The sequence below is a fragment of the Doryrhamphus excisus genome, linkage group LG1 (genome assembly GCF_037039965.1).
Source record: "Doryrhamphus excisus strain RoL-2023G ecotype Guam linkage group LG1, RoL_Dexc_Guam_v1.1, whole genome shotgun sequence".
NCBI lineage: Eukaryota > Metazoa > Chordata > Actinopteri > Syngnathiformes > Syngnathidae > Doryrhamphus > Doryrhamphus excisus.
In genome coordinates this window covers 15,342,600-15,370,310 of record NC_136357.1, presented here as the reverse complement: position 1 = coordinate 15,370,310, position 27,711 = coordinate 15,342,600, and the positions used below count along the sequence as shown (strand labels likewise).

The window sequence follows — 27,711 nt, the reverse complement described above, 5'->3', positions numbered from 1 at the left end:
TGGCCAAACTTTGGACACCACTGATATTGCCTATGCAATCATTTCTAACGTAACGGTAGATCAGTATGGTTCTCAGCCTTATTCTTCCCCTATACCTTAAGAGTAAGAGGCAGTACACTACCGTATTGATACTCAGTAAGTAAGTGTAATGCAGGGGTCTCAAACTCAATTTACTTGGGGGCCACTGGAGCTCGGATCTGGGTGAGACTGGGCCGCATCAGGTTTTCCAAAAAAAAAAAAACCCAAAAACGCATTTATTAAAAACAAACAAAAAAAAAAAACTTCGCTTTGGTTCCAATTTTCTACAAGAAAAGCTCTGATAAAACATTCCACTGTTTTCAAATATCTTACTTTTTATTTTTCTACACAAAATAAGATGAAAAATAAGTAAGCAAATCAAGAATAAAAAAAATCAATCAGTAATAAATAAATATAATAATAATAAAACGGCAAATAATAAAAACTTAAGAAACCACATATAGTTGGTGGGTAGACAAATTATTTTTTTCAGATTAAAATGAACAAAGCATTATTAGAGCCCTGTAGACATGACAAAACACGACTATAGTCACATTTATACTCTTTTTATTTACAACATATTGCGCAACTGCAGGGTCTTGAGACACATGCTAACTCGCAAACTAGAGAGCTAGCCTACCTTCAAGTTATTTCCTTTAAACTTAAATAGCCCAAAACTTACCACTTCCACACGGATAGGGAGGATAACTATTAACAGTTATTTAACCTTTAACATGAACATTAATCAAACGTAATGATTTTTTCTGGGTACATGATACCATACAGCATCCATATCAAACTTGCGCAGGCCGCACTAACGTTAAACTGTCATATCAAGGCGGGGGCATCAAACTAGTGTCCTGGTGTCCCCTGGTGTAATGTCTGCTCTCGTGTTTCATCCTGACATTTCCATTCATTTATCCAAAGGCGTCTCTCCTCCTTCCAGGTGTGTGAGGCTTTACTCTGCTGTCCTGATGTAAAAGCCGTCACGCTCATGGCACCTCCCAGTTGACACAATGGCCCAGATATCAAGTGGTAATGGCTTTAAGCTGGACGTCCCCCAGCCAAAGGGGGCCGTGGGTAAAGAGGAAGCCCTCCGCATGGAGGAGGAGGCGTTAGCAAAGCTGCAGCGGGAGAAGAGACACACTCTTTCATCCTCCCCCAAGTCAAAGTTGTTAAAGTCCAGAACCGTTACTACTACGACTACTGCTGCTCCTCATCCCTCACCCTTCACCGCCAGACCAGAAAAGGACCTCATTGTCTTTCCTGAGACCAAAAAGCAGCCAGAGCCCAACAAGTTCAGGAATATAGACGTAGACAAGCTGACCAATGAGGAGCTGGAGAAGCTTCTCCTGGATGAGAACTTTGGAGCCAACAGCACCGTATCACGGCCATCTTCGCTGCTGAACTTCAACCTCAGTGCCTCCTATCCCGGCGGCCATTCCTGTAGCTCCTCTCCTTTCCAGAGCACCCACTGGACACCTATTCTGTCCACCCCGACAAGCTCCAGCGTGTCCACTCCCACCCATCAGCCCGCTCCGCTGTTCCCCTCCGCGCCGTTCCCCAAGCCAGGCACTTTTCAGAATGGCTACACTCCAGCCATTTCACCGTACATGGCACTGCCAGCTCAGCAGCCGTCATTCTTGGCCTTCACTCCCACCCAGCCTGCTGGCGCCACCACCGCCATGGTGTTCCCCCCGCCGCCCACCGTGGATCCCGAGATGGCCAAACTCTTTGATAAGATTGCCAGCACCTCGGAATACTTGAAGAATGGCAAATCGGCCAGCACTGACACAGATTCCGCCCCGGCATGCTCTCCATCTCTGGCACCTGACCCGGCAGCTCATCAGCCAGCTGTGAAGGAATCCACTTGCATCAGCCGCTTCGACTGGCTGGATCTGGACCCGCTCACAAAGCGAAAAGCCGAGAGCGAAGAAGTGAGTGCCTCTCCGGGGGGCGAAGTGCCTGTCGCACGGGGGCCTCCTGCGGGGGATCCCTGGGACGCAGTGCTGGAGACTGAAGGCAATAGTAGCTGCAGCCCCCCGCTTGAGGGAAAGGCAACTGGCTCGGGCCGTTCGCAGCAGAGGAGGGCGTCGACGGGCGCCGCGGTCACGAGGAGTCACTCCCTCAACATCCCAGGAAGCTCCTCGCAGCACAAACCAAACTGTCAGGTAGGCACACATTTCCTCACCTGATTCTTCCATGACTAAAAGCAGGTACTATGAGGTACTATATATCAAAGATATATCAAAGATCAAAGATGATTAGTGATGGACGCTGCAGTGTTATAGTCCACAGTCTCCACTTGGCTGCAGCGCTCTATTGCCTTGCTGCCCTACGCCCGCTTGTGAAGGAACAGTGTTTCTGTTACGGAGTGCTGACTGAGTAGGCTGCATTTCCATTTTTGTTTGTCAGCATGAGTCCTTCTGACTTTGGTGTTCAATGCATAGTTTAGCCATTTTGTAGAGGAAAACAGTCACAACTGTGCAGTGGGAAAACACGTATAGGACAGTTGCTATAGGCTCCACCCCCTGTAACAGCTAGACATAGACTTTCTTTATTGTCATTGCACAATATCACAGCAGTGAAATTGCCAACTAAATGTCGTTGCCTGGCTCCCGTGTAATAATAATAAATAATAAAGTAAACCATGGATATATCGGACTCGGTTATATCGGAAATTTGCTCACAACGGACAGATAAAAAAGAACCAATTTTTCTGTAATGCATTTCCAATAAAAATTCATTGCATATATCGGATTTCGCCTATTTCGGACAAAATCTCCAGTCCCGTTCCAATTTCCCTCGCATATATCGGATGGCCGCATCGTGGCCTTTGATCCATGTTCACAGCCAAAGCTGAAAATTATAACATCTTTGTATGAATTACAGACATGTACATGAGCATGTACAACGAAATAAAAAAAAATTCTCAAATCTGTAGAAATGCCTTCTTGTTGCTATTAGCGAGGTTTAGAAACCAAACGATAAACGTAAGTAAAACGGTAATGACGTCACATGCTATTGAAATGTATGGGATCCAATAAAGTTAAATTCTCATTACCTTACGTCTCTTTTCATTGCCCAGTCCAGGTACATTGGAAACATAGTCAAGGAAGTGCCTTTTTATAACGGATAAAATCCGATTTACGCATATACCGGATATAAATCCGGTATATGCGGATATAAATCCGGTATATGCGTAAAACGGACATTTTCCGGTATACGCATATAACGGATTTCGCTTATATCGGACAAAACCAGTGGGAACAATTGAATCCGATATATCCGAGGTTTACTATAATAAATAATAAATAATAATGTGGAGAATAAATAGATTACATCAAATATGAACGACAATGTACAGTGTAAACAGTAATTTGTACAAATAATTTAAATAATTTAGAATAAATAGCAATAATTTAAAGTTTTGGTTGCATAGATGATATATGATAGATGATAGCAAGATGCATAGATGAGCATATTACAGCGTAAGTTACGGAACATCCTGCTGGCCACTGGGAAGAACCAGTGCTGGTCACGCTCTACAACCACCAACAGTCACATCTGTAACTTCACATCCTCTTAACTTATTTCCCAATTTTTTGTTTTTGTGGTTTGCTGCTGACTGCTGCGTCCCGCAATTCCCTCTGAAGCGTCTCTGAAATGCACAATGGCGCTGGTGAGGAATATTTAGAACACTCCTTCAGGACGGGACTGTAGGCGAGTGGCAGCAAATTCTCCCTCCCTTAAGATGAAATTGCCATATGCCATTTGTCTGGCAATGGGAGTTATTTTGTGGTTGCATCTTTGTCTGCAGAATGCTCTTCAGTATTTGAGCGCCATGACTGCTTTTAAGTGCTGTACTATTTTTAGTGCGTTAACGGAGTGTTGTAAGATTTGCACAAGATGATTCCAGCTCCATTGGTCATTTCAAGAGTCAACTATTGGCCCATGCTGTGTGTTTCTTATCAGAAAGTTAATTTGTCCGCACTGTACCACACTCTTTTTCAAAAGTGCTCACAGACATGTTTGAACGAGCCGTAGATTGTATTATCTCAACCTAGATTGTTGGGATTTAGTCGCTAAGCAAATACTTCACGGGCATTGAATGAGAAATATTTAAGACGGTCACCATGCAACCATAATCTGGAATGTCCATGCCGACTAACTCTTTGGACTGAAGCAATGTAAATGTCACGTTTGAGTGTGTATGACGTCTTTTGGGGGTGGTAAAGCTCAAAATACATTTCAAAAATGAATTTAAAGACTTTAAAATGCTGTTTAACTAATACTAATAAAATACATTGTCCCATAATCAGAGTTGTTGCCTGTGCCACGTTGCGGTTTCACTCTATCATAATCTTTCAAAAATATATATTATATATTATATTGAAATGTTTCTTGTGAATTATTATTTCTCTTTCACCAAGCAAAAATGTTTTTTCTGATTAATCGAATCGATTCGTAGACTAGTCTATCACTAAAATATTTGATAACTGCAGCCCTACATATTTTTGCATAAATTAAGCATATTAGCCCAAACGGCCAAGTGAACTAAAATACAAATACAAGGCATTCAGTAGACGCGTTCAAAGACGCTATGAATGATATGTAGTATTGTACATTGGTCACTAGGTGTCAGTAATTCCACTTTAATGTTCACAATAATCCCTAAAAAGAATCCCTAATAAAAACAAAGGCTACTCTTGTGGCCTTAACCCATGCCAAGCTACAACTCTAACGACCCGACATCCAACCGCCACCCCGCTCCTCAAGGAAACATGTTTATTGCAAGCAAGCACGAGTCTTAAATGGCTTGTTTTTTGGCGTGTCAGGAGATCTAGATCTTGCATGATTAAAAAGCCTCATTTAGAGGCAATCTGTCTCGCGGGTTGAGGGCAGCCAAAAGTCTGTCAGACTGTGAACTATGGTATTGTTACTGTGAATGGTAATACACTGACATGTACATGAGGTAGGATTAGAGCCACACACGAAGTGCTTGACATGGCAATGACATAAAATGAGATTTTAATATTACTTTTTAAGAAAATACAGAAAAAGATCATTCATTTCAAGCTACTAATTTAATTTCTACTCCAACGCACTCTTCTGCACTCTGTGTGTGTATACGAGCAGCCCCGCCCCAAGTCAAGTCAGAGACACTCACCCCGTTCCTGCACCAAGGTGCTAAAACTGATGCATAGAGTGATCTCTCTTCCTGTCTGTTTGGAGGTGAGAGACGAGGAAAACAGACACGTATGCATGTGGCAATATATTGAAACAGGCAAAATTAGTGTTTTCATTTTAATTTGCTGTGTGATTAGTTTAATTAATAATAATAAAATGAATTAGTTATCATGCCAGTGTTGACAACTCTTTTTCAAATTCTACAGTGCATCCGGAAAGTATTCACAGCGCTTCACTTTTTCTACATTTTGTCATGTTACAGCCTCATTCCAAACTGTATTAAATTAATCTCTCACCTCAAAATTCTACACAAAATACTCCATTATGACAATGTGAAAAAAGTTTTTTTTTTGACATGTTTTGAATTTATTAAAAATAGAAAACAAAAAAATCACATTTACATAAGTATTCACAGCCTTTGCTTAATACTTTGTTGATCCACCTTTGGCAGCAATTACAGCCTCAAGTCTTTTTGAATATGATCCCACAAGTTTAGCACACCTATCTTTAGGCAGTTTTGCCCATTCTTCTTTGCAATAAGTCTCAAGCTCCATCAGGTTGGATGGGAGACGTCTGTGCACAGCCATTTTCAGATCTCTCCAGAGATGTTCGATCGGATTCAAGTCTGGACTCTGGCTGGGCCACTTAGGACATTCACGGAGTGGTTCTGAAGCCAATCTTTTGAGATCTTGGCTGTGTGCTTTGGGTCGTTGTCCTGCTGAAAAATGAACCTTCGCCCCAGCCTGAGGTCAAGAGCGCTCTGGAGTAGGTTTTCATCCAGGATATCTCTATGTATTGCTGCATTAATTTTTCCTTCTATCCTGACTAGTCTGCCAGTTCCTGCTGCTGAAAAACATCCCCACAGCATGATGCTGCCACCACCATGCTTCACTGTAGGGATGGTATTGGCCTGGTGATGAGCAGTGCCTGGCATTCACACCAAAGAGTTCAATCTTTGTCTCATCAGACCAGAGAATTTTGTTTCTCATGGTCTGAGAGTCATTCAGGTGCTTTTTGGCAAATTCCAGACGGGCTGCCATGTTCCTTTTACTAAGGAGTGGCTTTCGTCTGGCCACTCTACCATACAGGCCTGATTGGTGGATTGCTGCAGAGATGGTTGTCCTTCTGGAAGGCTCTCCTCTCTCCACAGAGGAACGCTGGAGCTCTGACAGAGTGACCATCGGGGCCTTGGTCACCTCCCTGACTAAGGCCCTTCTTCCCCGATCGCTCAGTTTAGAAGGCCGGCCAGCTCTAGGAAGAGTCCTGGTGGTTCCAAACGTCTTCCATTTACGAATAATGGAGGCCACTGTGCTCATTGGGACCTTCAAAGCAGCAGAAATTTTTCTGTATCCTTCCCCAGATTTGTGCCTCAAGACAATCCTGTCTCGCAGGTCTACAGACAGTTCTTTTGACTTCATGCTTGGTGTTTGTGCTCTGACATGCACAGTCAACTGTGGGACCTTATATAGACAGGTGTGTGCCTTTCCAAATCATGTCCAATCAACTGAATTTACTGCAGGTGGACTCCAATTAAGCTGTAGAAAGATCTCAAGGATGATCAGTGGAAAAAAGATGCACCTGAGCTCAATTTTGAGCTTCATTGCAAAGGCTGTGAATACTTTAAATGTGATTTCTTAGTTTTCTATTTTTAATAAATTCAAAACATGTCAAAAAAAACTTTTTTCACATTGTCATAATGGAGTATTTTGTGTAGAATTTTGAGGTAAGAGATTAATATAATAGTTTGGAATGAGGCTGTAACATGACAAAATGTAGAAAAAGTGAAGCGCTGTGAATACTTTCCGGATGCACTGTACATTTGATCAAACTTATTTAAGACTTGACAGATCAAAACATCATCACTGCATATAACTTTTGTCAGAAAGTGATGATAGTCTACTTTGGACCGACTTTGTGGAAGGCATTCTGTGCATCATGGGAATTGTAGATGTTTTAGCATAAGCATAAATAAAGATAATCTACTGCAATCTGCAATGTATTTTACATGTGTCTTTACATAACTACACATCAATATTACACGGCCAATATTATTACAATGTTATTGTAATTGTTTTAAAAGTAATGTAAAATTGTCTTTGAGTGAACCGAATAGCCCCAAGGCCTACAATGTCGGTTCTCCGGGTCCTCTGCTTCCTCCAACACATTGAAAAACATGCATGTTAGGTTAATAGGCCACTCCAAATTGTCCGTGGGTATGAATGTGAGTGTGAATGTTCCCTATATGTGCCCTCTGATTGACTAGCGTCCACTCCCTCTCGCCTGAAGTCAACCAGGATAGGATCCAGCATAACCTCTGACCCGAGTGAGGCTTGAGCGTCATATAAAATGAATGAACGTCTGCTGTTTGGGTAATACGAGCGTAAAGCGAGAGGGCTCTGTAATGTTAAACGAAGGTCGGAAACAGGTTTTTAATGCTTAACTACTACTTTATAAATAAAGACTTTGTGGAAATTCACTGGTCATGGTCGGGTCTGGAACCAGTTAACCATAATAAGCAAGGGATTACAGTAGACATGCATTACACCCATTTCATCTTAAAATGACCTTTTTAAGATTATTTGTCATTGACCTGTCTGCTTAGTAACTTTACAGCCCTGTAAAGTGGTCCCTGCTGGATGGGAAATGTGTCCAGGCAATGAAAAACACAACCAATGAAAGTCAGTGAATATGTGACCTGTGACATGTGATCATTTTTCGACATCATCATCCCAGTTATGTGAAAAGGCTGTGGAACCAATGAAGCTAGTCAACAAGATACCACAAACACAGTGAAGCATTTTGCTTTGGCAAACTGAACAAGCCTGTGCCTGCCTTCCTCTCCTCCATGCAAGCTGAATTTTATCTGCTTGGGCAGAGTGCAATTTGTGCTTCGTGCTTCAGTGAGTGTTGTGCACCTTGACACCAGTCAGTAGCACGCTATCTGAATCCCGCACAAAGGCATGTCTGACTCTTCTGATGTTTTATTTGATGCTCTAATTGCACCTTTAGTGTGCTGCAGTGCACTTAGCAGACCAAGTTGTGTAGTTAGTCCATGTGGTACAGATTCCAGTCAGTCACCTGAGTGAGAAAACTCGGATTGTTTACCAGCAGAGAACAGGAAGGAATTGTGACAGATGAACGGCAAACCAGACTCCTAAAAGATATCACAGTCATTGTCAGGAAATCTACAAACCGTTTTGGAAGACAGAAGCGGCCTCTCAAATAGAATACAGTACACTTCTATAAGTATACACTGTGTACTCCTGAATGCACCAGTGTTGTTGGTATGCTGGAGCCTATCCCAGCTGACTTTGGGTGAGAGGTCGGGTACACTCTGGACTCGTTGCTCACCAATCACAGGGGTTCTTTTAGATGAAAGTTAATTTCTTTCTTTATTACCAAAGCTTTTTATGAACGCTAGGGATGCTCCAATCAGGGTTTTATGCCACCGGTTCCAATGGCGAGCATCCATGAGTGAAATCGGCCAATACCTTCAAATACTCACCATAGTCTGTCAAGTGTGTTCAAATGCTGTATTTTTTAAAAGATTTTTAATGTTCTATCCCGCAAGAGTTTTTGTGGCGTTTGTGGTCAGGTCACAGCAGACAAGCGAAAGTGTGAGCAGGACGATCCCATGACACGATTGCTGCAGGCTGACGTAGTACAAGCCTTTGTGATGGCTGTTGACATATCGGCATATGCTGATCATGTGATTTTTTTCATGGGAATTGGCTGATGCTGATCGGTGACGGATTGATCAGAGCATCACTAATACACTGAATTCATTTTTTTAAAGTTTTTTATTTAATAAAAATTTGTAAGCAAAATGCACATTTTGAAATTCATTTCATCCAAAGACAAAGCTTAAAATTTCATTTCAGTTTGCTGAAATGTTTTGAAATTCAGTTCATTCCGTGCAAATAAATTTGATGTTTCAAAATTCACGTATGCACTTACAGGTATAAAGTGCGTGATCACATGTGACGCAGGCCTCAGGAAAACATTTGAATGTTGACGTGTCACAATTACTACATTTTGCCCTACTTCTAATTGTGATTGCACATATGCACTCAAAAAAACACGTGTGTAAGTACGGAAGGGCTCCAACTGAGTCACAACATGTGTATTGCAGGAAATGTTTGGAGTTACTTCCCAATCGAAAGAGGAATTTGATTTGTTGTCGGCATCACTGCTTCCTCTGATATGAGCGAGCTGCAGAGCTTGCCACAAGCACATAGTCGATTGGTGTGTTAGCAAACACTCTGCTGACTTTGGTCTAGTACTGTGTCAAACCACAATCCTTCTGATTTTAATAATGTGCAGTGTTACTATGGATAGAATTTTGAATCGGACTTTTGGACTTGCTTATTCTTCATCATTGTCTTCAGTTTGCTCCTGCAGAACATCACACTGATGAAACGGAGAGAAGGATTTAGTCAACATGGGAATCACATGACCTCCAAACAATGATAGGCCTGTCTCACTGTATTGAATTTGTGTGTGTGTGTGTGTGTGTGTTTTTTGTGCAATGATAATATTCACTTAAGCCCCCCCCCATCTTAAACTAATGGATGGACTAATCTTATGAAATAGTGAAAATTGTCGACTTTGAGCCTTATCAGCATTACAAAGGCTGACAGAAAGCATGCCCGTCATCTGTCGGCCTCCCTCGCTGAGAAACGCAGGTGGTTTGGTGTCAAACTCCGCCCCCCTCACCCAGGAGAAACATGCTGAGTTTGAGATTCCTGCTGTCTCCTGGTGTTACCTCAGGTCAGCTCACGACCCCTTGTGGCGTGGAGATTTCTCAAATAACTTAGCAACAATGCTCGCTTGCTGTATAGTCAAAAAATGAGAAAAGCGACAGAGCATCTGCAGCGGGATTCACCTTTGAACGCATTCATCATTAAAACTGTGTTCTGTGTGTGTTGAACAGTTATGAACAGATTGCGTTCAACCTTACAGGGTCCGCTGTACTACGGATGATTTAGATTTTTTCCCCACTTCGGGCTGTTAGATTCCACTTGCATTGAGGCCAAGTAGGATAGCGACCAACCAGCACCAGCATTTGCCATTTAGTTTATGTGCATTACTGCCATCTGCAGGACTAACCATGTCACCATTTAACAATTAGGTGAGACAACAAGTATTTAGGGCTGTTTATCCTTTTTTGGAGGTTCTGATGCCATATGTTTGTTTCCCAATGTTGTCTACAAATGTACTTTATACTTGTTAAAAAAGACAACAGTTAGCAAAACTATGCATTTAAGCTGCAGTATTGTGCATTCACAATTCTGCAGCTTTATTTAGTGAGTGTATATGTCTCAGGTGACCATTGCTTGGACTACTGGTTCTCTCTTTGTGGTGAGTAGTGCTGAATAGCCTCATAGCTTGCCTTCTATGCCGTCATTGTTGTGAATGAGGTCATACCTTGCTGGAAAGCCATTTGCATTACTCCTGCGTTGAGGCGCCAGTTTACGCTTCACATGCTAAACTTTTGCGACTCATGGCTTGTTTTTTTTAAATTGACAAGTGGCATAAATAACATTTAAAGTGGGAACAAATGGGGAAAAAATACATGCACAATATAATACTATGTGATACTAATTAGCATTTGCAAAATTAAACAAAAATACTGTAGTAGTTGTAAACACTGCAATTCAATCTTTTCCTGAGACCTGCATACCAATCAATTGTCACAATGAACTGTGTGACCTGACATTCAGCTGTTGTCATAGTTCTGTTTCATTGTGACATTGTGGGTCCAACAAGAGGTTTGCGTTCAAACGCTCTCACGTCTCTGATGGGAGGAAAGGACTATTACATCGACATTCCAAACATTTCACCAGACCCCTCTCTTTCCTCCCTCTTCTTCTTTCCTCCACACCCCCCTCCCCTTGCTGGGAGTGATGTCAGAGTCACATACTCCCAATGCCGTGACTGAGCACTTTTGCAGAGTGCTCAGAAGCTGGGCGCACAAGGGGTGTAGCCTCTTCGTTCTGCATTTCCTGTGCTACGGGAAGCGCATACCTCAAATCAGACAGTCCCCTAAAAAGCACAAAGTGTTACTGTGAGTTCCCGGTAATGGGTCTCTTATCCAAGTGGTGCGTGTGTGTGGCTTTTTCACGCACTTCCTAGATGTGTTTAACTCTTCCTGTGTGCCTGGGGGCCTTTTTGTTTCCTGCTAATGAAATGAAGAAACAATTGTTATGATTTAAAAGGTTGACAAGCACTTGTAGGGCTGAAGTACTTATTCTCATCTGGGGTTTTCATGTTTGGAGAACATTACTTCTGTGTTTAGTAATCCTTCAACGTGTGTGTTTGTGTGCGTGTGTTTGGCTTTGGTAGGACAAGGGGAAAGGAAAAGGCCTGGTCAGGAATGCCGCCCTGGAAGAAGAAGATGCTCAGAACCTGGAAGTGGTTGCCTTCTGCAAAGACGTAGCAAGGTAACACAGGCCCTCAGATAATACAGTAATTCAGGGGTTTTTATTGACAAACAATAGTCCACTAAAATAACATGTCCTCTTACTATCAACAAGTAAGACAGGGTAGTCTTAATAAATTCACAAATAAGAATCAAGTCCAAATATGCTGGTTACTGCACATTGCTATGTGTCACAAACATCTGTATAAGAGCAAACAATGTATGAAACTTTGGAATAATTCCATTCATCCATCCATTTTTTATGCTGCTTGTCCTCACCATGGCTGAGGGTCTATGCTGGAGCCTATCCCAGTTGACTTTGAGCGAGAGGCAGGGTACACATCGCAGTGCACATATAGACAGATCATTCGCACAGTAGTAGTTAGATTGTGTACTATAGTTATCTCTATATTTTATGCCAGTATAAGCCGAAAATATCAGTGAGTGATATTGTTGGACATGCCTACTTATCGTATAAAAATAGGCATTTTAGGGTGCGTCCGTGATTGGTGTTTTTTGCCACTCGCTCAGGGTCTTGGAACGTATAATAGCGACTAGTGGGTAGCTACTGTATTATCTTCTACAGTTGGCAATAAAACATGAATGGCATCCTGACTGCCGTGCGACTTTATTTTTTTTTTCAGCCTGCGTTCCAAATTTCCTCATGGCGACATGGCCACCAACCCTGGCTACATCCTCAGTCCTGTCATCCCCCAGAGGGATCCTGGAGGGGACACCAGCTGCTCCGTGAAGGTGTCCATTGAAATCTCTGACTCTCAGCAGCCTGTAACCTTCACCTGTGATGGTAAGAAACTTCCTCGGAAGAAAGAATATAATACAGCAAACACAAGAAGCCCATAAAGAAGATATTTTGTCTGTAATTTTTAAAAGTCTTTCTTCATTTAAGAGCGACTACTTCCAGATAAGAAATTGCTAAAGGAGGAAACGACATTTGCAGCAACCAAACTCTTCACCCTCTGCCCACTTAATTTTTAGTGGGGAAGTTCCTCTTGTGCACAAATGCACCCGTAGTGGCGAGGAGCCATGTTTCCTCCTCAGCTCAAGGACTTCTAACAATATCAGTTTCCTTCCCTTGAGAGCTGATAGTTACTGACCCTTCACACTCACTCACTCCGTGGCCTTTTGTCACTAATACCTTGTAAATTTTCCTGTGTGTGCTTTGTGGGTGTGTGTATCATATTGTCAATCCTGCTGACGCCTAATGTGTTTCCAGTCATGGGCCTCAGCGCTGTCACATCTTACATCTGGCTGACTTGATCCACTGTGCACTGACTCTGCATGAAGAAGCTTCCTTCCTTCCCCGCTTTCCTAACTTCCTTTCCTCCTTAGTTCACCTTCTACGGCGGAACAAAATAGCATCTTTATTGCTCTTTGGTCCTGTGGATTGAACGGTTACCATGCATGGTGGATCCAGTACTTTACATTCACAAGGCATAAAAACAGTGTCCAACCTTACCCAAGTGGGGTAGTGAAAAATAAATAACCACCATTCCTCTGGTGGGTGGAGGGCTGTTATTACTGGATCCCAGGGTGTCTCTTTAAACGTCTCGCCACTAACACACTTGTCAGCTTCAACCGCAGTTCCTTATTGGGAGGAGACATACTGTATCTTAACATTGCATCCATTTGCCAGTGATTAGCTGGTACAGTAGCAGCTGCTTTCACAGCAGCGAAAGAACAAAAATAAGCTTCCTTTTGTGCCAAACACCCTGATGGCCTATCCTTACCACTCCACTAATTCCCTTCAACAACACGCTGCTGTAGTATGCCTGAACCGAGAACAGGTTTGATTTGAAATATGAGCCATTCAAAGCAGCATGACGATTAGCAGGTTGGAGTGTCTATTCACACCCTCACAATGTATGCTCTCACTACTTTTCAAGAATCATGCTACTTACATTTTGACATCATGACACCATTGTGAAGTCTCAAACAGGATGTTCTTAGAAGTGGTGACTGAGGTTTGAGTGTCAGTGTGTCATCAGCACGTTGCAGGGGAGATACAGAGACTGGACAGAAAGTACTGAAACACTGAAATGTTGGAAATTTGCATTCAGAAGTTTAGAGTTCACTTCAATTACATGCATTCATTTTCAGTTCATCATGAAATTTTACCTGAAAGCCAAATATCCATGACATTTTTGTGACCTGTTGAAACTTAAAGGGGAACTATGAGCCATATAAGGAAGGGCAGTATTACCACTGAGTCGCCTGGAGAAAACCCACGCATGCGGAGAACATGCAAACTCCATACAGAGATGCTTAACGGAGATTCGAACCCAGATCTTTCAGATCTTCTGACTGCTTGGCCAACAAGCTAACTACGAGGCCACCGTGCGGCTCTATACATTAAAACTGAATTTAAAAATCATTAGAGATTTCACACAACACAGTCACACACTTTAAATGAGGGCACTCATTTTGGTGAACTCTAACTGAAAAATATTCTGATGCTTGGTGATACTGTTCCACTCCTGTCCTGTAAGCACCAATATTGTGCTTTACAGCACAATAAAAAAAGCACCCTTTTCATCTTTGTGCCGTCATTCACTGTTCTTTCCCTGTCCAGTGAACTCCCCAGTGGAACTCCTTATCAGTCAGACTCTCTGCTGGGTCCACGATGACCTCAACCAGGTGGACTTCTCCAGCTACCTGCTCAAAGTCTGCGGTCGGGAGGAAGTGCTACAGAAGTAAGTTTTTTTTGGGTAAAAGTTAATATCTTATTTCTTATATATTTATATTTTTACTTGTTGCAGTAAACACAGCCTGGGCAGCCACGAGTACGTCCAGAACTGCAGAAAGTGGGAGAATGAGATCACATTACAGCTTCTCTCTCATTCCACCATGAGACAGGACTTGGCTCGCACTGTAAGCCATTTCCATTTCCTCCAAGATATCCTCTTTAACCTCTCCCCACCTCCCTATTCATCCTCTTTTGCAAACCTGATCATGCTCGTTTCTGTTTTTAACATGCTTGGCTGTTAATCTTTTGTGTTTTTTTTGCCTCCCTCAGCTGGATGACGACAACAGCACCATAAATTTAGAGAAGCACCTTAGCTATGTGGAGCGTCCGTTTAAGGAGACTGCCACCAGGTACGAAGGCCCAACACTGACAAGGTTTAGAATACAACAGAATATTATACTCACCTCTGTCTTTGCCTCCATCTCCAGACAAGGCCTGACTGACTACTTGGAAGGCTATCACAACCAAGTCAGCATCTGCCTCCAAAATGAGGTACATGTGTTCTCTCTGCAAGTTGGGGAACTGAAGGATGGAAAATGTTTTTAATACTTGAGAAAAATGAATGTTGGCAGTTTGCAGTTTCTGTTTTTTTGTGACCAGTGGGCTTATTTTGATAGTCAATTTAATGACGAGTAAGAAGTCACACATGTCACCACATATGAACACAAGGTTTTTCTTTTGGAACTGATTTGAATACAATTTTCATCATATTGTACAAGGAGTGAAAAGCACAGCTGCAAACTATGCCACCTTCTTCAACCCCATGATGTCGTACATGCAAAAAGCATGTACAGTGAATGTACACGTGCATTCCATGTCGTGTTCATTGTATTCTCCAGGTGACATAGTTGTAGTGGTACCCGCCATTAAAAAATTTAAGAAACGGGGCTGGTCTAATCATTTTTTCCATGATTGTACATAGAACCACAGCATTAGGTAGATATCCATGCGCATGTCAACAACTGCAAATCCCCACCTAAAAACAACAAATGTGTATCTATGGCATCAGAGTACCCAGTACAAAACTGTGGACCGGGTGGTACAGACAGTGAAGAACTTCTGCTGCGCTCTGGATGAAGTGGAGACTCCGGCTGTCACTGAGGCCATCAAAAGGTTGCGACATTCTGTCAACTTACCAAGGACACGTTCGCCCAAGGTTGGCTTTCAATGCACACTTTAAACACATTCATTTATATATATATATATATATATATATATATATATATGCTCCTAAAATTTCATTTTTCTTTCCTCATAGATGGGATCCCCATCATCTGGACAGACGTCAAATGGTAACCACCACACACAGATTAAAGTATGAATGTAGTTTTTGCCGTAACAACTAGAGGGACACTCAGTTGAGCTCAGACCTCTGCCAAGTTCAAAGTGAAAACAAGCATGGTGTTTGTGTTGAGGATGACTGGATTCTTTGGTTCAGAACAGTTCAAATATGACTAAAAAAACATTCCACTGTAAAATAAATGACAAAAAGAAACAACCCTTTTATTTGCATTTAGCTGGGTTGTTTTTGGCATATACTGTATGACAACCTTCTACAGCTTTTAGTGGAAATTAGGGATGACGTTTTTGCACAAAATACATCTCACCTTTTGTGCCTTCACACTTGGCAGAGACAGTAAATACAGTAATATTTTATTGTAGCTCTTTATGGTGAAGACCAACAGGAGCAAGCAGATTCCCTTTGCATGTTTTCCAGATTCAGTTGTTCAATGCATGTTCCAGCAAGAAGTACGGTAGATTCCCACCTATTTGTGTTCAGCATTCCTTCCCCCTCGTGTTGAGAATTTTTCCCTTTGTAGTAAATTGTCAATAATTAGGTGTCGTCACATTAAGTTGAATAGATAGAGAAGATGCTTTGACAGGAGTTGATGGTTAAAATGGAATTTAAAGTCCGGTGAAAGTCATAAGGTTTACAATATCAAAAACAGGCATTTTAGAGCTTTTTATGGGGGCCTCCATTAGAAGTGGTTTCGCCACTCACAGGAACTCATTCTATCCATAAATGCATCTGCACCCCCATTCATTTTTGACCTTCCATTACCTTGTCCCCACAGGTCACGGCAATCCCGTGGATGAGAGCATGGCGCTGCTAACTCAGGCCGTCTATGACTTGGCCAAGCTCTACCTGCGCTCCTTCTGTGCCCCCTCTACTTCCTTTAGCTCGCCCTTGCTTAACGGCAAAACAGCTGAGCGGCGGAGCAGCAAAGAAGCTTCCGGAACCACAGACCATCTTCAGTTCACCCTCTTTGCCCTGCACGGCATCCCAGCCAATTGGGTCAGCAGGTAAGTGCATATCTACTTGCACTGCTGTATGGATTCAATAGGGCGGAAAAAAGCCAAGCACCACCAATCCTCATGTATTTTATGTATATCGTTATGCGTGGAGGTAAATAGTTTGTTGGCTGACGGCAAGTGAGGACATCTGCTCTCAACTGTCAAAGCTGGTTTTCTTCTGATTAACAAACAGCTCCAGTGTTGCTCCCCATGGCTTGTTTTTCCATGCCGGTGTCCAGTTTCAACCTGGCTTTATCTTGTGAGTGCATGCACACATAGAGCCAAATTTTCCATTCCCAACGCTTGCCATGCAACCGTAACCACAATCTTTACATCCAGAAGTCCATAAAAACACAGAAATTGTTTCTGTGACCAGAATGGCGATCAGTAGGTAGATCAGACCTTTGGAAAGGCTGAACCCTAATTGTCCCACTCGCGATGGATTTTGCAGTTCCGTCCTATGTAGCAATTTTCTTCCTAATAACCGGCTTCTGTACTCCAGTGCTGACTCTTATTTTAAGCCAACAGCAAACATTGTCGCTGTGTTTCCCATGCCCGGCTGTGTAGACATTGTTGTTGTGATACTTGCTTGTTGAGGTGGCACTGTGTTTGGCTTAGGCGAGGCTCGCATGTCAATCATGTGGTGCGGCCGCAGGGAAGGCCCCGGCCAGTGATGGAGCTGCCAACACAGATGGCACCGAGCTCCAATTTTCACAGACTGGGTTTGTAACAGAATGTTAGTTCTCAATGTAGGACCTGAACGTTGTCTTTTTGTTCGAAGTGGACATATTTATAAACTGTATGTTGTTGTTAAATACTTTCTCTCTAATGCCCACGTGGTAGCACAATTGCACTCTATTTCTACACTATTATTTTTTGCAAATAGTTGTATCTACTAATACTAATCCCGCATACTTACTTTTTTTAATTATTTGGCAGACTAGCAAGGTAGGTAGGAATCAGAGTTACCAGTGCATACCATCATCTATTGTGAGATGTAACAACAAGCTACATTCACAGATAGTCCCTTTTTAAAATACATTTATGAGTGAGGTTGAACATGTAGTTACAGATGTAATTGTGGCAGCGTAAGTCACTCTCAGATAACACATGCAGGACATACAGTCATATAGTAATGTAGTAATCAAATGATACTGTAATACCAAAACAGAACAATCCCTTACTTTTATCCCTGTGGTTGTCTGCCATTCTGGAAGGGGCATTGCATAGGAGATAGGGTCCTTTCACACCTTCAAAAAGACTATCTTCATGATGGTCACGGCATTTGAGAGGCTTCGACAGGCATTTAAACAATGTTGTTGGCATTTTAGAACTTTTCACTTTTCTTTTCTTTGACACACTGACATCAGAATAGTCTGCCTTACATTTGAGAGACATAATGAACGGCTAAAATGTAACTAAAACTGTATTAGTGACATTCTTTTTTCAGTGTAGCGACACTTGACGACATGTGCTTTTTTTGGTGCAGTATTAATCATTTATAGGAGTGCATTGTAACCTGGAAACGTAACATGAGGACTGTCTGTATTTGTGCTCTTAGATTGTGTGTGGCTAATAAAGCTGAGTGTATGTTGCCCTATTTTAGATACACACAAGAAGATGTATGCTGTACTTTCTGTTGAATGTATTTTTTTAGACTTGTTGAAGGAAGCATCATTGTGAGAACAAGGTTGCCCTGAAAGAATTGAACAGCTTGAAAGCTCCTACACCCACACATACGTTAAAATTAGACTACTTCTTGGGTGTGTGTGTGTGTGTGTGGGTGCACATGAAGGTCTAAGAGGAATGGAAGAAGCCATTATGTGAATGTTCAGGTCTATTAATGCCAACATGTAGGCGTCAATGCTATCACTTAGTTTAATCACTGTTGGAAAGCATGTGTAGCTATAGTGGGGGAAGTTTTTTTTAACGGTTTGATGTTTTTGTCACAGTTACGAGAAATACTTCCTGGTGTGTTCCCTCACCCACAATGGCAAGAACCTCTTCAAGCCGGTCCAGTCCAAAAGAGTGGGCACATATAAGAGCTACTTCTACCACATCAAATGGGACGAGCTGTGAGTGATGATGAGTCCATCCACTTGCTTTTTTTGCACCAAGTTCCTTTCAATGACACACTTTTTGTCACTTTGACCCAGCATCAACTTCCCCATCGCTGTGGCCGTTCTCCCATTGGAGTCCATACTGAGCCTGACTCTGTACGCCGTGCTCAACCAGAATGCTGGAAGCTCTCCAGACTCCAACAAACAGAGAAAGTCCCCAGAGATGCTGGGAAAAGTGTCTATGCCACTCTTTGACTTCAGACGGTAAGGAAGACGCGCCATGAATGACAATTTAGGCTGGTGTCCCATTTCAAGTCCACATTGTGGCTACAACTTGTGTTTTAAAAACAACTTTTCTCTCCTGGCTGTTCTTCACAGGGTTCTCGCCAGGGGCACCAGGCTGTTGTGTTTGTGGACTTCTGCTCAAGGTGCTGCCACTGCTGCTGGCTCCACTGGCAGCCGCAAGAAGATGCCTGCAGAGAGAATTGTGCTACAGGTAGTACAATCGTTATAGTGATGCTAGCTTTTTGTCTAGCTGCTCTAGACTGCCAGTACATTAGTGATCTGTAGCAACCAAGAATATTTCGAAGTCAGTGTAAACATTTTCAATAAACTTTTTTTATTAATTAAAAAATGATTGCTGTTTCATGGTGGACTATGGCCTATTATTAGTCCTTCGCTACCCTTAACACTGCTTGAAATCAACTATGGCATGTCCGACATGACAGAGTGAAAAAAAGTTCTCCCATTCCATGTGGAAGTGGTAAATTTTTGGCTTTTTTCTTTGTGCTGCTTTCCCACTCTTTTTTTAAACACTTAAATAAATTGAAGGCTAACTAGTAAACTTGCTATATGCTGTCTCTTACGGCCATGCACTGATCCCGTTGCATGCACTTTAGTGTTGCGCAATGTGTTGTAAAAAGAGTATGGGAGTGTAAAGGTGACTGTAGGGGTGTTATTTCATGTCTGCAGAGCTCTAATCACGTATTTAGTAAGTCATAAACTGAACAGTTTTTCCATGCTCTTACTATGAAACTATTCAATCAATTAATTATTAAGGAATTTCACTCTGAGATTAACTTATCATGGTCGGGTCTGGAACCAATTAACCGGGATAAATGAGGCACCACTGTATAAAAAAAAAATGTCTGAACTATACTAAATGTAGTTTAACTAAATCTTGTCAAATGCTATTTTTAAGGGAAACCCACATTTCTGCTTTTGCATAGAGCATAAACTGCTCTAAACATGCTGGAATTCAGCTTGTTTGTTGCATGTCATCAACAGGTGGATTTTCCTGAGTCCACACTTGATGTTTTGTATGTGGGACCTCAGGAAGCTCCCAGCCCAGAGCCAAACACACTCGAGGAGCTGGACCCAGACCTAAGACGCAAACTGGAGAAAATCTGCAGCCGTGCATCCAATTTTGGGTAAAGGAAATACTGGTTCACAAAAAAATATATACTGTAGCATAAAGCTTGGACAGCGTGTACCTGTCATGCACACATACAGTATGTGTTTTGTGTTGATTAGCTTATCCAGGCCCAGCTCCGTGCTGCCAGCCAAGTCTCCTCCCTGTTGCCAAAAACCATGACACTCCACTGGCACTCGAGCACAGAGCGGTCTCTTATCGCGCCCTCACCGCCCGCGTCCTGTCCTTTCCCATTCGTGTCTCGGCCTGTGTGGGCACAAGGCTTTTGGAGACGCTTTTGTGTGCCCCCTTTGTGTTTCGGTGCTCGCCTGATCCCTGGAGAGAAGCACATTATTTATACAGGGAGGTCAGCTGCCAACTTTAAAAGATACAAAATAGTACAAAATCATGTCATTAAAAAGGACACAAAAGAAGAAAAAGAAAGTGAAACTATTGTACTGGGTTTGCGATTGGCACATACCAGATGATAAACTAAAAGATGAAACGTATCACACTTTTTGACTAGGGTTCGGGCAAAATATCAATATCGCAGTTGTATTACAGTATCCTGATATTAACATGATATGCAGCCTGTTTGATGTAAATTACTTACTACCATATCGACATCGAATTAGCCTTTTTAGAAAATTGAAAATGTCAAAATGGCCCCCATATTCTTTGGTTATTTAGTATGCGGCCCTTGGTGGAATTTGTTGGAACACCCATAATTTTAATCTTGATCCCTCGTTATTCAAGGGAACTTCACTTCTCAAGCCTGGAGATTTTTCCAGATTGATTCAAAAATTTATTTAATGCACCTTCCTCTGTAGGCTTAAGCGGGCAGACCACCAGCTCCTCTGGGACCATCACCTTCACTGCCGAAGGGATCACCCCAGCAGCCTCCCTAAGGTGCTGGCCAGTGCGCCCAGCTGGGACTGGGCCAGCATGGCTCACATCCACGCCCTGCTACACCGCTGGCCTCCGTTGCCCACTGTAACCGCGCTGGAGCTGCTTGACTCCAAGTATGGCCTTCATTCCTGCATATGTGTGTGTGGTACATTATGTTTGGTTCTTCACGTGTGGGTTTGTGCAGGTTTGCAGATACTGAGGTGAGGCGGGTGGCCGTCAGCTGGATTGAGAATAGTAGCGATGATGAACTGGCTGACTACCTGCCACAGTTGGTGCAGGTACAGCTGCTGACTGGCATGCAACCAAGCAACATACAAACACAACTATTACTTCTACATCTCGTTAGCTGCATTGTTGTCATGACCTCACAGGCTTTAAAGTTTGAGTGTCACCTCAAGAGCGCCCTGGTCTTGCTCCTGCTCTCCCGAGCACTCGGCAACATCAACATCGCCCACTACCTCTACTGGTGAGCAGCTACAAATTCCTGTTGTTGTCATTAACACATCAGAAATGTAGCTCATCTACATACAATACAGACTAAAACTACAGATGAAAACACGGGTACATACAGTATGCTTGATTGTATAGCTACAGAAAATATGGCAAAAATAATTGTCTATTTGCTAGCTAGTAGGTGAAAATGAATTGAATATTCTACACGCGTAGATGATACTACTACTAGTTTTACCATCTTTAATGCACATGAAGTATCAAAGTTTGCCTCCGCGCACTCTTAGTTGTATGCTATAGAGTCGTCCTTGACAATATCGGTTCAGTTATTGCTCCCTCACTATATTGCGATTGTGAGGAAATTAATAATTTATTATCGCTGTTTTGTGGTCTGTTATTAGTCAAAACATATTAAAATGAAAATGGTATGTAGTATTCTGTCCACGAGGTAGCAGTAATGTTCCAATCCATATTACGTTACCTTACCATGCACACAATGTCGCCAGCCAGCCTCCTCTATTTCTGTGTGGAAGTTTAGCTAGTTAAGTTAACTGGTTTGGCTGTCTTGCTAGCTAGTCGTTAGCTGCAGCATAATAGTATCCATTGTAAACAATAAATAGGGAGTGTAATGGTGACTATAGGGGTGCTATTTCATGTCTATGGGGCTCTAATAATAAAAACGACCTATGTATTAATTCCAAAGAATGTTATTCAGCTTTGCTGTGTACCTAGTGGTTTGGCACTTCACTTCAGTCGTGTTTCAGTTCATGCATGTGTGTGTGTGTGCGCAATGTTTGCAGGCTGCTCAAAGACGCCGTACAGGATGCCGTGTCAGGCCGCCGTTACGAGCGCGTGCTGGGCGCCCTACTGTGTCTGTGCGGTGCTAAACTGAGGGCCGAGCTGGAGAAACAAACGCAGCTGGTCACACTGCTCGGGGCCGTGGCCGAAAGGGTGAGACAGGCTGGAGGGTCCACAAGACAGGTCAGTGTGTATCGGCTGGCGTTAGCGCTGTATTTCAACGTACCGTTGCCTTTGAACACATTGAGTTTGTAATGTGATTGTGCATATTTATAAATGTGTGTGTTCAGGTGGCTCTTCAGGAGGGCCTTGAAAGTGTTCAGAACTTTTTCCAGAAGAATAGCTGTCGTCTGCCCCTCTTCCCCAGTTTAGTGGCCAAAGAGCTGAACATCAAGGTAAAACACGCACATATATACACAGTAAGATTAGCTTTTGCCGTATTTAGAGCAGACTCCAAACTCCTGCATGGGGGACATTTTGACTGAATTTGGAACTTGACTATTTGTTCTACTACTACTTTTTCTACATTCTACATCAGGGGTCTCAAACTCAATTTACCTGGGGGCCACTGGAGCTAGGGTCTGGGCAAGGCTGGGCCGCATCAGGTTTTCAAAAAAAAAAAAAAACGCATTTATTAAAAACAGAAAAATATACAAACTTTTTCAGTGATTTGGTTCTGATTTTCTACAATAAAAGCTCTGAAAAAACATTCCACTGTTCTCAAATATCTTAATTTTTATTTTTCTGCACAAAATAAGATCGAATAAAGAAAATCAATCAATCAGTAATAAATAAATATAATAATAATAAAAACTTAAGAAACCACATATAGTTGGTGGGTAGACAAATTATTTTTTTCAGATTAAAATGAACAAAGCATTATTAGAGCCCTGTAGACATGACAAAACACGACTATAGTCACATTTATACTCTTTTTATTTACAACATATTGCGCAACTGCAGGGTCTTGAGACACATGCTAACTCGCAAACTAGAGAGCTAGCAACCTAAATGGTAGACTTCAAGTTATTTCCTTTAAACTTAAATAGCCAATAACTTACCACTTCCACATGGATAGGGAGGATAACTATTAACAGTTTATTAACCTTTAACATGAACATTAATCAGATGTAATAATTTTTTCTGGCTACATGATAACATGGGGCATCCATATCAAATTTGCGCGGACCGCACTAACATTAAACTTTCATATCAAGGCAGGGGCCTCAAACTAGTGTCCTGTGGGCCACGTGTTTGAGACCCCTGTTCTACATAATCTCATCAATTTTCTATGTATTTAACTAGGAGAGAGTGTATTTGGAATACAGGAAGTCAACAAAATATTTTATTGCAATTGATATACAACAGATGGGGATAGGATTAAATAAGCTTGGGGATAGGATTAAATAAGCCTTGCTTCTTCTTACTCCTTTTGGACATGTGTAACTGTTAAATTTAATATGTGATGTATTTCAATGTAACTTGTATGCATGTTCAAATAAATTAAACCGTTACCATTCAACCATTTGCTTTGTCAGCCATCGCCCTAAATACGTAGCATAGTTTGACCTACATTGCAAGCATGTTAAGTCAGCAAAAGCAAAAGAATATCAAAGTGCGGTTTAGACGAAGTAAGATTGTGTTTGTGTGGGCAGGCTTGCTCCTTCTTCAACTCCAACGCTGTTCCTCTCAAACTGGCGCTGGTCAATGCTGACCCACTGGGAGAGGAGATTAATGTTATGTTCAAGGTATACACACACACACACACACACACCTATTTTTGAAGAATATAAAGGCTGTTGAAATGGCTCTTAATGCTTACTCTTATTTATCATTATTTCTTCCGCTGGTGGCCTAAAGTTGAATACCTAATGTAATTTGCCTCCTTGTTTGACTGAACTCATGTCAGGTGGGAGAAGATCTGAGACAGGACATGTTGGCTCTGCAGATGATCCGCATCATGGATCGCATTTGGCTACAAGAGGGACTGGACCTTCGCATTGTCAACTTCAAATGCATCTCCACGGGCAAGGACAAAGGTAGCGAACACTTGCGCATTTGGAGACAAGGAAAGGTCCTTGCAGTATGTTTGACTGAAAGCCTTGTTTGGTGTTGCCACAGGCATGGTGGAGCTGGTGCCGTCCTCAGACACTCTGAGGAAGATCCAGGTGGAGTACGGTGTCACTGGCTCCTTCAAAGACAAACCGCTGGCTGAATGGCTCCGAAAGTACAACCCTGCTGAGGATGAGTACGAGAAGGTGCGTACACTTTCATTTTGTCTTATTGTATTCCATCAAGAGAGAATTTAAGAAAGCTGTCTGAAACTTCACGTGTCAGGTGTTTAAGGGATTTTAAAGCCATGAAGTGCGTCTTTGCATCAGTTGGCCACTTGATTGCAGTATGGGCTTACGCACCCCATTTCCCGCTGCAACCAAATGTTCTGATGGCTTGACACGCTTATTGGGAAGGCGGTGTCATGCTTCATTGCCTGTTTACTTTCACTTTCAAAAGTGTGCACCTGAAACGGGATTTTTTGAAAATGGCTTCCAGGTTGGGAAAATCTGAGCAGGCCGGCCTGTTGTTGCCGTGCATACAGGTAATAGGAAAATGATGACTTCACCGACTCATAACCATCACATGACCAGGACCGTGCTTGGACAACAAACCAATAGAATATCAGAATATTTCGATGGACATGAATCACCCCAGTCTTGAAAAGCGGAAGATGACTGACTTATGAGCATGCGTATTTTCTTCTTCTATGGTTTGGCGTGTTACGTGGTTCCAACTGCATGTTTGTTCATAGCGCCATATATGTACTGTAGGTATGCTTGTGTATTACATTGTTTTCACTGATTGGTTCCCATCTGGATGCAACAATTTACTAATCCAGCACAGTATGCATATGACATTTTTTCAACCTGTTATTGCAGGTTCTCAAGCCCCGTGTTGTGCCTAATGTTGTATCCTCCCTTCCCTTCTGCAGGCTTCCGAGAACTTCATCTATTCGTGTGCGGGCTGCTGCGTGGCGACCTATGTGCTGGGTATCTGCGACCGTCACAACGACAACATCATGCTGCGCTCCACGGGACACATGTTCCATATCGACTTTGGCAAGTTCCTGGGACACGCCCAGATGTTTGGCAGCTTCAAAAGGTGAGAATCAAAAACGATTCAAAAGATTAATTCACGGTATTGACACCTTTTGCTGCTGTCAAGGGACCGGGCGCCGTTTGTGCTGACCTCCGACATGGCGTACGTCATTAACGGCGGTGAGCGTCCTACCAGTCGCTTCCAGCTGTTTGTCGACTTGTGCTGCCAGGCGTACAACCTTATCCGCAAACACTCTGGGCTGTTCCTCAACCTCCTGTCATTGGTGACTACACACACGCAAGCACACACACACACACACACACACACGCACACAGAGGAACAATACTCTTACTGGCCACAGCCGCACCACAATGTTAAATGAATACCACTCTGACAGTGTTGATTATCGCATTAGATTGTGATGGTGTACCTAATGCTGTGGTTCTATGTACAGTCATGGAGAAAATGATTAGACCAGTCTTGTTTCTTCAATTTCTTAATTTTAATGGCTGGTACCACTACAAGTATGTTATCTGAAGAATACAATGAACACGACAACGTGGAATGCCTAAAAGCAATGTTTTTGCAGTACAATGCCATAGCTATTGATGTTAGAACTGATTTTGGTTATTATCAAGAAACCATGAAAATGGCTAGATAAAGTATCTGAAATTACACTCTTACGGGCTATTTTTTATGTACAAACAAATATACTTTTAGTTGTACTGAAATAACAAGGCTGGTCTAATAATTTTTTTCACGACTGTATACCCTTGATGCTTGCACAAAAAGTTCTTTCTGTTCTACTGACTTGGCATTTTTAGCACTTCTCATGGGTTACTGTTACATTTTTAGTACCCCTTCTTCTATCCTCGTTCAGCCTAACTAATAAATCAACCCCTCCAGTAAGTAGCCCTGGAAAAAGTATTTCTAGAACACACTGTAGAATGGGATTGCTGCAGCTTTACTTAGCGATAGGAGTTTTGTTCCGATGATGATGATACAAGTATAGTAAGTCTGCACTTACGCCTAATTGACAACTAAATGAACTCACTCTATACGCAGAATACATGAAAGACAATAAAAATGCAATAAAAAGATTACATACAATAATTACTGTAAATTAAAGAGTAATATAAAAAATCTTCATAATGAGACGACAATGCTATTCAGTTATCACTGTCCATTTCATAATAGGTCTCGGTTCTCCATCATGATGCTCTCAACAATTGGGCAGCTTAACCTGCTAGGCAGCCATTATATCCAATTTCCTCAGTCTCTGAGCATTTTACATTTTATGTCCAATTTCACTACACTCCCTTTTTGATGTACTACAATCAGAAGTGACAATGAAAGGAAAAGGAACAAAAGTGAATACCTTTGTCAATGTGGCGATGCGTGACTTCTTCATCATCGACCAATAATAAAATTAAATATAAGTGATTGCTTCGTAATGCAACGACACACTACAGTAATAAGTCAGTAATTATAATGTAATAATTGTCATTGTACAAAATGTTACATAAATGCATGATTTTTCTGAAAATATTTTGGCAACCTTAATCTAATACCATGCATTCGTTTCTTCCCGTGTTATCCGTGTGTGCCAGATGATGTCATCGGGACTTCCAGAGCTGACAGGTTCACAGGATCTGAAGTATGTTTATGACGCTTTGCAGCCCCACAACTCTGACGCGGAGGCCACCATCTTCTTCACCAGGTATGTCACCCCATACCCACAAAAACACTTTTGTTTTAATCCCATCAGGTTTTACTCAAAGAGTTAATCAACAATCTCAGTGATGTTCCCTCCCTCATGTCTGAACATAAAACATTTTGTGCTCTGCTGTTATAAATCAAACATCCACCAGGTGGAGACAAATCCTCAGAAAACAGCTGCTGTTTTGTTAACGTCTGTAAAACGCTGGCGGTTGTCTTAAGTCTAACAGAAAACAGCATGTATGGTTTTTGTTTTGTGACACAATCAGCCCTGCATCATTTCTTGTCTATTTCTGCAGGCTTATCGAGTCCAGTCTGGGCAGCGTGGCGACCAAGTTCAACTTCTTCATCCACAACCTGGCTCAACTTCGCTTCTCAGGTCTGCCAGCCAACGATGAGCCCATCCTGTCCTTCTCGCCCAAGACGTACACCATGAAGCAGGAGGGTCGCATCGTCCATGCATCCATCTTCTCCTTTCAGAAGAGATACAGCCCCGACAAGCACTATGTGAGTACCCGCCTTGGGTTTGCTTGTGAAACAATGTACTTGTTAGATCGCAAGTGTCAACTTGGTTGTTCCCTGT

General features: G+C 42.2%; 1 protein-coding gene across 1 annotated transcript in view; it reads left to right on the top strand.

The window, feature by feature from the left end:
- The window catches only part of pik3c2a (phosphatidylinositol-4-phosphate 3-kinase, catalytic subunit type 2 alpha), a 37,103-nt gene that overhangs the window by 2,905 nt on the left and 6,487 nt on the right, over window positions 1-27,711 (top strand). The window contains exons 2-27 of the mRNA XM_058075559.2: window positions 965-2,189; window positions 11,554-11,651; window positions 12,274-12,434; window positions 14,220-14,340; window positions 14,407-14,518; window positions 14,664-14,743; window positions 14,822-14,885; window positions 15,403-15,549; window positions 15,652-15,685; window positions 16,469-16,697; window positions 18,641-18,763; window positions 18,845-19,012; window positions 19,127-19,244; window positions 20,036-20,178; window positions 20,990-21,181; window positions 21,253-21,346; window positions 21,440-21,534; window positions 22,319-22,499; window positions 22,607-22,711; window positions 23,972-24,064; window positions 24,226-24,355; window positions 24,438-24,574; window positions 25,303-25,472; window positions 25,536-25,692; window positions 27,020-27,129; window positions 27,428-27,635. Of these exons, the coding sequence (XP_057931542.2) occupies window positions 1,035-2,189; window positions 11,554-11,651; window positions 12,274-12,434; window positions 14,220-14,340; window positions 14,407-14,518; window positions 14,664-14,743; window positions 14,822-14,885; window positions 15,403-15,549; window positions 15,652-15,685; window positions 16,469-16,697; window positions 18,641-18,763; window positions 18,845-19,012; window positions 19,127-19,244; window positions 20,036-20,178; window positions 20,990-21,181; window positions 21,253-21,346; window positions 21,440-21,534; window positions 22,319-22,499; window positions 22,607-22,711; window positions 23,972-24,064; window positions 24,226-24,355; window positions 24,438-24,574; window positions 25,303-25,472; window positions 25,536-25,692; window positions 27,020-27,129; window positions 27,428-27,635 (4,425 nt within the window). The 5' untranslated portion in view covers window positions 965-1,034. The remainder of the gene's footprint in view (window positions 1-964; window positions 2,190-11,553; window positions 11,652-12,273; window positions 12,435-14,219; window positions 14,341-14,406; window positions 14,519-14,663; window positions 14,744-14,821; window positions 14,886-15,402; window positions 15,550-15,651; window positions 15,686-16,468; window positions 16,698-18,640; window positions 18,764-18,844; window positions 19,013-19,126; window positions 19,245-20,035; window positions 20,179-20,989; window positions 21,182-21,252; window positions 21,347-21,439; window positions 21,535-22,318; window positions 22,500-22,606; window positions 22,712-23,971; window positions 24,065-24,225; window positions 24,356-24,437; window positions 24,575-25,302; window positions 25,473-25,535; window positions 25,693-27,019; window positions 27,130-27,427; window positions 27,636-27,711) is intronic.